This window comes from Natrix helvetica (assembly GCF_964273705.1).
Source record: "Natrix helvetica genome assembly, chromosome: 2".
In the NCBI taxonomy this organism is placed as follows: domain Eukaryota; kingdom Metazoa; phylum Chordata; class Lepidosauria; order Squamata; family Natricidae; genus Natrix; species Natrix helvetica.
In genome coordinates, this window is record NC_138552.1 from 191,399,505 (window position 1) to 191,412,816 (window position 13,312).

Genomic DNA, 13,312 nt, shown 5'->3' on the forward strand with positions numbered 1-13,312 from the left:
TCTTTTCAGATGTCACAATATAATTTGATAGGTTGGGAGACAATCCTATTTGTAATACTTTGAAAATGAAGATGCCAAATTGTAACTTAATCAATAGAAGATTGTACACATTCAAATATGGCAGTCACACACAATATTTCATATTCTTTCAAATCTGGTCAAGAGTACAGAAGAGGAAGAACATTCGAAGGAGAATTAATAGCATTTTCATGTTCTGTGTTAACATTCTAAATTTGGCCTTATTTGCTATTATTCAAACAAACATTTTGGTTGTGTTCCCAGTGAATACTTTCCTTTTTCTAAAAAAAAAATGCTTTTTTTAAAAAAAGGAAAAGCCATTTTAACACATGGATGTCATCAAGAGAGCAAAGAAAAAAATGGCATAGAATTTAAAAGTCTAGTTGCAAGTAAAGCTTTAAAAGTACCACTGGTTTTGAAAAATGATTACACACAGTAATTCATCTTTAGGACAATTTTTAGTTTACATAGATTCACTCTTTCTGCATTCATTGATGTCAAAAACATCTTTCCTGCTATATTGTATGTGACTATCATCAGAGCAAATCAAAACATACAAAACTGCATTATTCTGTTTCAACATACTAGTCCACTTGTCTTAACTAACGGGCTGTGAAAGATTTCTGTTGTCTGGGCTATATTGCTAGTCCTCGACTTATCATTGTTCATTTAATAACACTTTAAAGTTATTACAGGCTCAGAAAAAGTCTTTTAAGACCCATCTTCCCACTTGGACCACCTTTGCAATCACGTGATTGCAATTTGGGTGAGGTGCTTGGCTCATATTTACAACTGTTTGCTGCAATCTGCAGTCATGTTATTGTGTTTTGCGAACTTCCCAAGCTGGAATCTGACAAGCAGTGTCAATTGAAGAAAATGGATTCAGTTAACAACCAAAGATTTGCTTCACCAGGGTAAAAATTGTCAAAAAATCGGGTTCAGTCACCTGGTGACTTGCTTAGTGACTGCAGAGTGACGGAGGGAGGGAGGGAGGGAGGGAGGGAGGGAAGGAAGGAAGGAAGGAAGGAAGGAAGGAAGGAAGGAAGGAAGGAAGGAAGGAAGGAAGGAAGGTCTAGTAGTAGATTCTTAATCTCTCTGGAGAAAGCCCAGTTTATTTCCATTTAAGGTCACGTAAGCAGCAGCTGCATATTTTTGTCCCTTGAAGCAAATTAAAAAACAAAACACCAAGCATGCTGCATTTAAGTGTGCTAATATTCCAAATCATTCAGCATTTTTCTAATATTTCTCAGGAATTTTCTGTATGTGGTTTAATTTCAAAGTGTATTTCTAACTCTTTTCTCTTCCTCTACAAATATCTTTCACACCGTAAAATTTGCAAATACTAAATTCAAGGAAGAATGAGTCAGGTTTACTTACTTTATTTAAAAAATGTCTGTTTGGAGAAAGTATAACATTATATATGATTGAAGAGATTGACTGACCAACTCATTTTACAGGTTACTACAAAAATTCCAAATCTGTGAGGAACAAAACACCATGTTTTACAAGGTCTATTGTAAACAGAAATAGAAACTTGTACATGGATGGGATTAAAATGTCATATAAAACCCAAAAATTGATGAAATGGGATTGGTCTAAATAGTATTTTAGACATACAAAAATATACAGTACATGTCATGCATGTGTAGTTTACATATCAGGAATCCTAAGCAAGGGGACCCCAAGAGCATCGAAGAATGATTTGCTTTATTGATATAGGCAGGAACAGAGAAAGGAAACTCAGATTTTGGAGTAGGGTGACTGAATCAAGGCCATGAGATTTAAATCCTGACATGGTACCACACCCTCCATAGTTCACAACTACCAGTTTGCTTTTCAAACATGACACCTGAAAAAAGAAAAGAAAAGAAAACTGGTATTCTTGAGAGATCATAAAAGGACAATTGGGATGTTAAAAGTTTTGAAAAGAGAGATATAAATATACAGTATTGTTTCCTATTGGAATTAAAAGTATTCAAAGGTTTCTGGTCAGAAGAAAATTAACCAATAATGGAATGTACAGTAAATTACATTAGGTTTAACTCAATATTTCTAATGTACTGATGCCAAGAAGTAAGAAGGTGAAATGTGCAGTATAACAGCATATATCAAACTCATTTGTAACAGAAGCCAACATATCCAATGCACCTACACTGCAACCCTCCCGTAGCTGAGACCCTCCAGATGTGTTGGGAATGTAACTTCTAAAATTCTTAAACAGCATCTAATTTATGGGGATATTTATTTAACCACACGCCACTTTTACTTACCTGAATAAAAATAAAATAAAATGTATGCATAAAGAATACTAGCCATGTATATTTTAAATTAATAAATATATATTAGATGAAACACAGGACACCTTTTCCAATAGCTTGGCTAACATTAGTAAAATATCAATGCCATGTATGTTAAACAAAGTAATATCTATCTTAAGAAGATTCTTTTTGAAAGGGCTAATACCACTCTCTTAAAAGTCTGTGTACTTTCAACAATGACAAGGAACAATAACTGCTACTTAAAAGATTGCCGCTTATAGCACCCTGAAATGCTTATCTCAGCTAGAAGACAGGCCAAAATCGCCTGTCGCCTAAAGCTATATATCTTATTGTTGCCAATGTTGCAAATTCACCTGGCAATAGGATTTCTTGAACTGCTTAAGTATGAAGTATACATAGTAACAAGACTGCATGTTCATTCAATGTCCAAATTATCTGGACTATAAATCCAAATGCTAATTTAAGCACACAATACCAGACTGCCATGTCCTCCCCTCACCAATGAAAACAAATGTCCTTTCAGTAGACTTGAGAGTCTCCTGATTATAAAGCAGTACTGAAATATTTAACATAATTTTAAAATGAACACCACAAGTTCTTCTTCAACACAAATGTTTTAAGAACAGCAGAAAGTTTCATTTCAAGTATCTGCGGTGTACAGATTTGTTAACTGAAAAATGATCTGAATATTAGCTTGGATTGAGCTATCACATTTGGCTTGCAAAAATCTGGATGACCACTAAAAGTTGGAGTTTGGGCTATATCTTTGATGTTATCTAGAGGTCATCCATATTTCTAATGCCTAAGTATGTTATCCTTAAGTATATATAAATTGTACATCTAATTTCATGTTTTTTTTTTACACCTAGTAGATTTATGTTTGTATATACTGAAAGGTAAGTATTATCATTCAAGCTGAATGGAAGGAAATGAAGCGCTATCCAAATATTATTAACAGAACTATCATTTGTTTGTTTGGATTTCTTGAATTGTGGACATGTTCTATCTCTACTTTTTCCATGTGAAATCAAATACTAAACATCCTTGCCCTAAACAAGGCTAGGTCTGCAATCTCTCTGTTCTTGCAATCTGTTGTGTAACCAATCACTGGAGTTAAATTCCTGAATGACATCATGAGCCCAGCCTATGAAACTTTTGTTATTTTTTTCCTTCAGTGAACTTCAGTTGCTCCCATAAATCTGATGACAGAGAACGTCTTTTAGTTTCCCACAGCACATCTTCATATAATTCAGTAATCATCAGTCATTAAGGTAAGGGATTCTACTTTTATTACAATAGAACTTTTTATTTTCCTATTAACGATCCTGATTCCAGTAACAAATAGTCTATACCTTTGTTGAACATTATAATTTGATATAGAACTCAAGTGTAAGATACCTTCTGTGTTTATTTTTGTTGTATAAAAGAAGCAAACACATCAAGCATTCTGTATGCATGTTAGAGCCAAAGAGAGGGAGAGAGGAGTGACAGAAAATAAAAGAGAAAAGAAGTGGGGAAGGAAGGAAGTAATCTAGTAAATGACATTAAATCTAATATTACAGCTCTTTCTGCAAAAAAATAATAATATCTAGACTATAGCATTAGAAAGCGGTACTGCAGGCTACTTCTGCTGGCTGTCTGCAGTTTGGCAGTTCGAGTCTCACCGGTTCAAGGTTGACCCAGCCTTCCATCTTTCCAAGGTCGGTAAAAAATGAAGACCCAAATTGTTGGGGGGCAATATGCTGACTCTGTAAACCGTTTAGAGAGGGCTGCAAAGTACTGTGACGCAGTCTGCTATTGCTATTTAGCATTCCTCTCCTCTTTAGTTTAACTTTTGTTAGATACATGAACAGTTTCATGATTGTTTAAAACAATCATTTGTAGAATCCATATATCATATCTGGTGTCAACAAATGTATTTTGCATATGTTTATATTTACTGTTGCCAAGCAAATGAATCATATATTAGGTTAACAGTAACAGAGTTAGAAGAGACCTTGGAGGTCATCTAGTCCAAACCCCTGCTCATGCAGGAGATTCGGTAAGCTCAGCGTCTTAACCACTGAGCCACCTATGTTTAAGGAGATAGATAATGGATCCCAAAAGCAAATCAGAGAAGTCCCAAAAGACTAATATAGGGAAGAACGTAATGTTCAGCAGAAGTCCCTTTTTGGACAAACTGGCTTTAATACTATTGTTTTTGGAATAGAATGATGAATCTAATGTTAAAGAAATAAACGGACAAAGAATTGTTGGCAAGCAGATCTAGGATTTCTGAATCCTAGTCAACAGTTCTGATCCTACAATTCCAGACTAAACTATTTAAACCTGTTATATCTTGAATTTAGGATCTAATCTTGCGCAGGATAGTTGTCAAACAGATTCCAAATGACCGATATTAAATGATTTTATCATCTATTAAATCTCAAACTAACATCAAAGACTATATGATAACAGGAACAAAAATGTGAAAAAAGAATAAAACCTCTTGAAACTAGCAAAACCAAAATGCATTTTAGTAGGAAACACTCTTAAAATATCCAGATTTAATATATAAAGCTTGCTAGAATGCTTACTTGGGATAAAATTCCACTATATTCTGTAAGGTTTACTCTTGTGTAAATAGCATAGAATGAAACATTAATGTTAGCAAAATTTAGAAGCTGATTTACGGAATAATATATTCTTAGAGAAAGGTTGCATTTTCACCAAATACAAATTCAGTTTCAGCAACCAAATAGACTGGCAAATTTACAGGTTTTGTACAATCAACATTTTTGGATCTTAGGATGTAACATGCCTACCCCTCCTTTTAAAACAAAATAAACCTGGTGAAGGTAATTCCATTATTTCTTTTGAGAAAACATCTACCAATCTGATTCTTGGATTGAAAAGGAGGCAGAATGTCACTGAAAAGTTATCCACTTTTCAATAATATTTAATTTCCTCTTAATATTCACCATTAATATTTCTTTTCACTTACTGCTTCTTTTCAACTTTCTTGACCCACTTACTTACTACCTTTAGTCTTCATTCCCATAGTTTTCTGGGCATTTCCTATTATTTATCTCTTAACAAATTATTCTTTATTTTGTTAATGTCTTTTGTTAGCTGTTAATGTCTACTTTTAATTAACAGAATAATGCAGTATTTTCTAAAAAATATTTTACTTCAGATCCATCATTGACTACATAATTTAGATTTCCAACTAATGCAATAGAGATCATGAAAAAAAACACCTAGTTTTCACTTGTTTGGAAATTAATAACTGACACCTGCCAAAATTTCAAGCAGCAGGAGACTCATGACCTCTAATGGGAAAACAATCTCACTATTCAGTTGTTTGTAAAAGAGGTTTTGATTCTAAAACTACAACAAAGTCCAGATAGTTTCTAAAACAAGCAGACAAGACAGATAGATGGACATAAATTTTAACAAAACATAACATCTAAACAACACTGAAATCGTAACATTAAAACACTACATTTAAATCAGGAAGAGTAAAAATCGAAGAAATTAAAAGACCATCCATTGGGGTCCTGAAAACCAATAAAATGCTTAGTATGTTTTCAGAACCTTCCAGAAATATACTCAGCCAGCCTTTCTCTACACAATACATAAAACCAAGAAACTAATCCTATTCATTATCATTTTATTTTTTATTAATTGATACTTACATGTATACTAGGCTTCATCTTATAATTATAGCATAGTTCATTTCTTTTTGTAAAAAAAGATCCTTCACAGTATAATTATAGATGGATTCACATTACTAACTTTTTCTTCCACAAGTTAACTTTAGTCAACTGGAACTTGTATTGCATGGGACATAAGAACTCAAAGTATAACGCGAATGAATTATTAAAAATTTTAAAAAGTACTTGGTCATCTTTCAAAACCGCTTTTCTACACCAGGACACCCTAATACACTGAATTATAATTTCAATTAAACTGATTTGAGGGATTCAAGTGTCCATAATACTCCGAATGAGATTTTAAAAATTCAAATGTAAATATGGTAAAACACAGAAAAACATTATTACAGCATAATTACAAGAATTCAGTTTTTAGGCACAACAAAAAAAAGAGTTCTATCTAGCCAAATTTAAATAGTAACGTTTTCAGAACAAAAACTGAATCACAGTCCCAATTGGTCTAAAAATTTCCATAGGATTCCCATTTCCTTCAAAGTGCCAGTAGTTCTGATATTATCTCCTGGTATAAAATAAAGAACAACTCTAAAATACTACCAAAGCCTTGTAAGCAAAGTGATAGCATTAAATCAAATTAATGTCAACTGACTGTTGCATTTTGACGTAAAATGAAGGCTAGTATATAAGGATTAATCATTAATTCTTTTAGTTTTTCCTTTTCCATGTATTTAATTATTGAAATAGCAGCTGCTAACCTTGGCAGAAACAGAATTATATTATATCAACAAGTAAACTGCTGATCCTTCCATATAACATGGAAAATTCTATAAAATAAATGTCATTACAATGTGAAATTCAACAGAGTGATATATGTGACACAACCTATCAATAAAATAAATATTTATACCATCTATTTAGAGGTATATCTGTCAAGTGTTAAGTTAGCAAATGTGTTTGATCTGTAAGTATTTAATTCATGATAGCCGGCTGGAGTAGGATTTAGAATAAATGTGTCCATATTTGGCCAGAAGAGTGATAGCATTTTTACCGAGTCCCTTGAGAATACAGTTTTGTTATTACAATATCAACCCTTGACAAATGTAAGATAAAAAAAGAAACTGGACATAGTGTCAGGCAAATATTTTTGATGGCTAATAGACTATTGCCCTTAATCTCCAAACAGGGCCGAAAATAATATAGAGAAAAGCAGGGACTGTGAAGCACATTTATTATGCAAACCATTCCAGCAAAAATCATGGTTCAAACTGAACACAACCCACCAACTATGCTTGTAGTTTTTTGGATTGTCAAGTGCTTGACAGCTTTTTTGTTTTTGTGGGCATCAAACGGAGAAGGCTTAATGAGTCCTCTGAGTCATCACCATACATGGTTGGTGGACTGAACTCAGCTCAGTGAGTCACAAATCACAACCAATGTGTCAAACATCTACTGTATCTCAAGACTGCTTTCCTATGCATGTTATTTTACACAACAGAACATCTTAGGACATTTAACCGCAGGGCTAAAATTGTTCACAAATTCTGTGTATAGTTGTAGTTATGCAACTTATATACACCATGAAGACACTAAAATATATTTACCGCAATCTGCATTTAGAATACTGGTATACATGTTTTGTTTCTTATTAAGACTTTGTTTCATTATACAACGTGTTGCATTGTCACCTTGAAATAATCTACACTTGCTGATTAAATCACTGTATGCTGTAATTCTAACTTCACTTTCCTACTTTCCCTAGCTCCACAAAGATTCTTAAAACTTCTCAAACCGAAGATATTAAGCACTCTCCCTGAAAGTCTCTGCTTCTTAGAAACCCATTCTTTCTTAAATTTCTGCTTTCCTGTTGCCATGGAGAAGGTCCAGTACATAACTCGCTCTGCTCTGAGGAGAGCCTCAACTATTGAGGTGCATCCACAAACACGACAAAGGCTTCAGGAGCTTTTTGTAAACTTCTGTCTTATCTTGATATGTCTGTTGCTAATATGCATCATTGTGATGCTTCTTTGAAGTCCTGTATTTTTGGTTGATCTTCACTATCTTATGCAATGGGAAATGCACGAGAAGGAGAAAAGAACCAAACAAGAAACATCCAGCACAAGGAAATCTATGCAAGAAAGTCCAGCACTTTGTCTAAAAAATTTCTCACCACCTCCACTCTTACTCACTGTAACCATTAAAAGCACCTGTACTGAACAGTGATTTGAAAACTACTATCACAAGGCGATGCATGAGCTAATTCGCCTGCTTTATTTTTAAAGGAAGACTTCTGTGGATGTTAATGATTAGTGTTATGTGTAAAATGTCCAACTATAAAATTTTAAATAGCAGCCTTGAAATTTTGGTTCCAGATTATTTGTTTGTTATTACTAACCAGCTATAAGTGTTTACTTTCATGAATAAAGAATGGGCTGAATGCACTATTAATTGCACAATTAAATCCTTATCTAGGAGATAAATGTATCTTGAGTACTTGGATTGTTAACTGAAGCATTTATTAACTTTTCCCCTCTACATATTCATAATATAAGCTTTGAAAAGACAATAAAGCATTGCATATTTATTGCCTCGTTCTATTGAAATACAACTATAAATATACTTTTAGACATCTATATATTGGTTTGCTTGCAACCTTCAACTATGTGAAATGGTATATCATAGGGCAACAATTTTTGAATCAATATACCTGAAATGAGATAACTTAAAGAATACATCCAAAATGTTTACTCCTGTGGAATTGAAATTTTGCAAGATAATGATGAGCATTTCCAATGCTTGCAAGTCTTCCTCCTGGCCAGCAGGAAGCCAGGAGTTGCTCCTGCTCCAAACTACGTGTTTGCCTGGCTTTTTTTCTGATTAGTTAAGGAAATATCTCAAAAATGATTTCATGGATTGTCTAATTTGATATATTTATAAATATTGAATATATTCTTTCCTGTAACATTACTGACATCTTCTAGGTAACTTATTATACAGTTGCTCTTCATTCATATAATTTAGCAAGAGGACTAGATGGTGAATTCTTGCAAATTTAATCTTTTCATGTTTTTGTTCTGTGAAGAATCAGTCAGTCAAAATAAATAAATAAATCTGTACAACAGCTTTTTATTGTTTGCATTAGAAGTTCAATCTGTCGTCAGACTGCATAAAACAGCATGGTTTTTTAAGCACAGCTTAAAAAAAGTGAATATTTGAATCTGATTTCAATTTTTTCCAATATAACATTAAGTGGACTACAGATAAAAAATATTTTGGTTGTGTGAAACATCTTTTATAGAATGGTTCTTCTTATCACTTCTATGAAGTTTATAGGCTGTTGCTTTAACTATATATGTATGTGTATTTAATATCACTATACCTAAAGTAGTAAGAAACAAATGTTGAATGATTGATTACAATCTTAGAATAATTCCACTGAGAATGTACTCTTCATAACATAATTATGTTACATATGAATTTATTTTCCTTACCGAGAAACAACCAGCTCTAAAGTTTCCTAAAATAAAATGAAAGCTAACTATTTAACAAGGTATTATATTTTATTTTAATTCTCACTGCTTAATACATGAAAATGAGTTCAGTCATTTTTGTGCAACACTACAGAGTATCCAACCATAAATAAAGTATGCCAAAATTAAATCTAAAGATCATTGTTTTCACATCATTATTGCCTATTTCAGGACCTTCTTTCACTTCCCCAATTTTGGATTCTGCAATGTGGAACAAAACTCCGTTTAATATAAAATAACAATTACATAAAAAACAATATCAACTATCAGATATCAATACTGGTTTCAAGTGGTTTCTGGAAGTTGGGAAGTATCTACATAGGAAATCTGCTGGAGGCAGCATTTCCAAGGGAGACAAGGAAGTGTGAGACTGACATCAAGTGTTGTGGTATTGCTCGCATGCCCCCCAAAAGGCAGCATTTGTGTACAATTTCATTCTAATCATTCTAATAAAAACTGCATGTGTCCATAAGTTTACCTGAAATTCTAAGATTAATTGTAAAAACAGATTAGTAATGTAAAAACCAAATTCATTTTATTCACAACTGTTTCAGTTTTAAGACTTAATTTCAAACTTTTACTCTCCTTCCCATTTATCCAGTTACGGTATTTTGTTCTTGCATCTGAGTAGCAAAAATTTGAAAATGAATAGCCAGATAATTAACTAGTAAACTCTCCTTACTTTTCGATGAATACTTTTTATTAAAAGAAATTTTTATGAAGATTTTAGAAAACTAAAGACAGAAGAAAATATAGAGATTATAAAAGTCAAAAAATGAATCACACAAAAGAAAAACATATGTAAAGAAATAGCTTCTAATTTCGTTTCAGCAGGAATAAACATAGCATTGCTGTCCTTACATACTGCATACCAGAGTCCCATTCTTCCCTTAAATAGTTCTTATGCCTCAGATATCTAATGGTCCATCTCACTCTTCAACCTGGAGCTTGAAGAAAGATTAGATTTGACTCACTGACACTTTATTCAAATTCAGTTTAAATATGAAGAGTAGTAAAAAGACAAAGGATTCCCTACTCTGCTGGTCATTGCTGACTAGGTAGTAGTAATACCAGCCCCTTAATGGCCTCCAGATCAGAGAAGACAGGTGAGGCAGGATGGAAAAGAACATGGGTAGCTGATTATAATAAAAAATGTGCTTTGTAGAGTAATCTTTAATCATATAAACTAGCTTTTTATATTAAATTCTTTTATAAACAATGTTAACAACATTTAGAACAAAGATAGATAATTAACAATGCTGCTGTATCTTGAAGCAGATAATGAATAATAAATACAATTTATTAAACTGTGACATACCGTATTTTTCGGAGTATATGTCCCACCTTTTTCCCTCAAGAGGGTGAAAATCTGGGTTGCGTCTTATACACTGAATACAGAATTTTTGGCCTACTGAAACCCCGCCCCCTTCGTAAAAATGGCCGAGCATAGCCTTTTATAAGACTTCCAGAGTGCTCCTGGGGGCTAGGGAGGGCAAAACTGAGGGAAAACAAGCCATTTTTTGCTCATTTTTGCCCCCCCCCCAGCCCCCAGAAGCACTCTATAAGCCTCCTAAAGGCTATGCATGCCATTTTTTTGACAAAAAAATGGGGCCATTTTTGCGAAAAACGGGCCATTTTTGGGATGTCTGCAGAGTGCAAAAACTTTTTTTTTTAATTTGCCTCTTCAAAATCTGGGTGGGTCTTATACTCCGAAAAATAGGGTATTTTGGATTGGGAGGTTTTATCCTGCTTGGCATGAAAAAGTAATACCAATATATAATTTGGGGGAAATTATTGCCTGTTAGATGACTGCCTATATTTCCTTTCAAGATGAGTTTGGGGAGGAGGTACTCACATTAGCTGTGGCTCACTATCATTTTTTTTTCAGGTATTGGACAAAAAAAGCTCTTATGAGTCAAGAAATGCTCACACGAGTACTGCAGCCCACATATGTCAACTGTAACTCACTGTGACTGAACTGAACCTGCTTATAACAACAATCAAGATTTCTAGTGCAAGTAAAATAAGTGCAGAGTTTGCCACAATGGATTTTGCTACAAATAGAGGTCTCAACCTGTTACTCAATTTTCTACTTATTTTTTTGGTTCTTGTTCTTATGTTTATTCTTGTAAAGCTCATGTGAGGGTTTATTTTTAAAGTCTTCATTTATGCCATCATGGTAACTTGAACCTTCAAACTATATGAATATAAAGAACAAAATGAACAAGACAAAAAAAGCTTAACCCTGCAGATCAGGGAAGCTTCCACTGAAATTAAAAAAAAATATTATTTTTACAACGGAACAGAACAGATAAACAGCACAATCTGAAACCTAAAATAGAAATAAGGAAAAACAAACATGAAATTCTCTACAGGAAGAAAATAATGGATATGAACATGGAATCACCTGTAACTCTTATATTGGAGATAAGGGAAATAGCCATTTAGAGGAAGTAGAAAAACTACATGAAGACATATACTTATTCAGAGTAAATTTCGCATATTTGATAATGATACCTATACTTGGGAATAAAAATGAGCATAATGAGACTTCATTATGAACAACTGAGCATAAGATTACATTGCTTATTATTGTTAATATTACAACAGGGCATTTATATTCTATTATAAAGTGCTATAATAGAGTATTATTGTAATAACATTTTTAACAAACCATAGAATACTCTTTCCACTAAAAGCATATTAACCTTTCCATATTGTATGTAAATTACTTCTAAGCCTGCTTGTTTCTATTGTGAGTTTTATTTGGGGGAGTCTGCCTCTCAAATCCACTGTTAGAAAGTTTCAGACTAAGTACTATTCAATTACTCTCTCCCTATGCCTTTCATGCCAGATGAGAGGAATCTGAAAGATAATTAGAAAATATGACTTTAAGATTTTTTTTTATGTATTGATTTTTATTGTGATGATATTGCAAGTTATAACTTCAAGCAGACTTCAGAAACTAAGAATGCACAATTTCTTTGTAAGCAAAATATTTCCATTTGCTACTTTTTCTCTTCTTATCTTTATTTCACACAGAAAGGAAATACCCAGTGAAATTATACTCCAGATGTGATTGCAATTTCCAATGTCCTCTGCCAGCTTCCCACAATCAAAGTAAATGGGAAACCCTCAGGAGCTTGGAAGTCACAATTACCATGGCTTAACAAACCCATGCAGTCCTCACTTAATGACAGCATCTAGGACTGCTGGAACTGTCATCACTAAGTGACATGGTCTTGTGACATCACACTATACAACCGCATTGCTTAGGGATGGCAATTCTGAATCCAATTGTTGTTGTAACCCAAGGATTCTTTGTATTGTGGGATGCATATGTGTGTGCTGATCTTAGGATAAGAGTCACTTTCAAAAACTTGAGAATTCCGGCAATATAATAAATGTTACAAGACGAACTATGTCTGATAACATATCTTCAGAAAACAGATACAATTTTTTTTAACTTTTCAAAAATACAAATAATTATAACAAAATTTTCTGATAATTTAGAAACAAATTTATTTTAGCAGATTATACCTCTCCTTTCTCAACATTACTTAGGCCACTATCCTTGACTTCTGGAGTCTGGAATTTGCCATTGAAAACACAAATATCTTGTTATATTGGGGAGAGGGGACACTTACTTAAATAAGACCTGGAATACAGTAAAATTTGACATTTTGAGGAATTTCAAGAACAACCAAACTCAGGGCTTCCCAAAAGTGCTGCATCTTGTTGAGATTTATAGGAAGGCCTCAAGGTCATTTGGGTGCTTGGCAACATGCATTTATGACAGTTGAATTGTCCTAGGATCATGTGATCACCATTTGCA

The 13,312-nt window shown here is 33.3% G+C and overlaps 2 protein-coding genes across 4 annotated transcripts in view; one reads left to right on the forward strand and one right to left on the reverse strand.

The window, feature by feature from the left end:
• The window catches only part of CEP85L (centrosomal protein 85L), a 138,289-nt gene that overhangs the window by 53,212 nt on the left and 71,765 nt on the right, over positions 1–13,312 (reverse strand). The window lies entirely within an intron of this gene.
• On the forward strand, positions 917–8,388 carry PLN (phospholamban). The gene is made up of 3 exons (XM_081945087.1): positions 917–932; positions 3,473–3,568; positions 7,710–8,388. Exon 3 carries the CDS (start codon positions 7,820–7,822, stop codon positions 7,976–7,978), a length of 159 nt encoding a protein of 52 aa, XP_081801213.1. The 5' UTR covers positions 917–932; positions 3,473–3,568; positions 7,710–7,819; the 3' UTR covers positions 7,979–8,388.

Coding starts and splice junctions, on each gene's coding strand:
- PLN (XM_081945087.1), top strand. CDS start 7,820: ATGGAGAAGGTCCAGTACATAACTCGCTCTGCTCTGAGGAGAGCCTCA.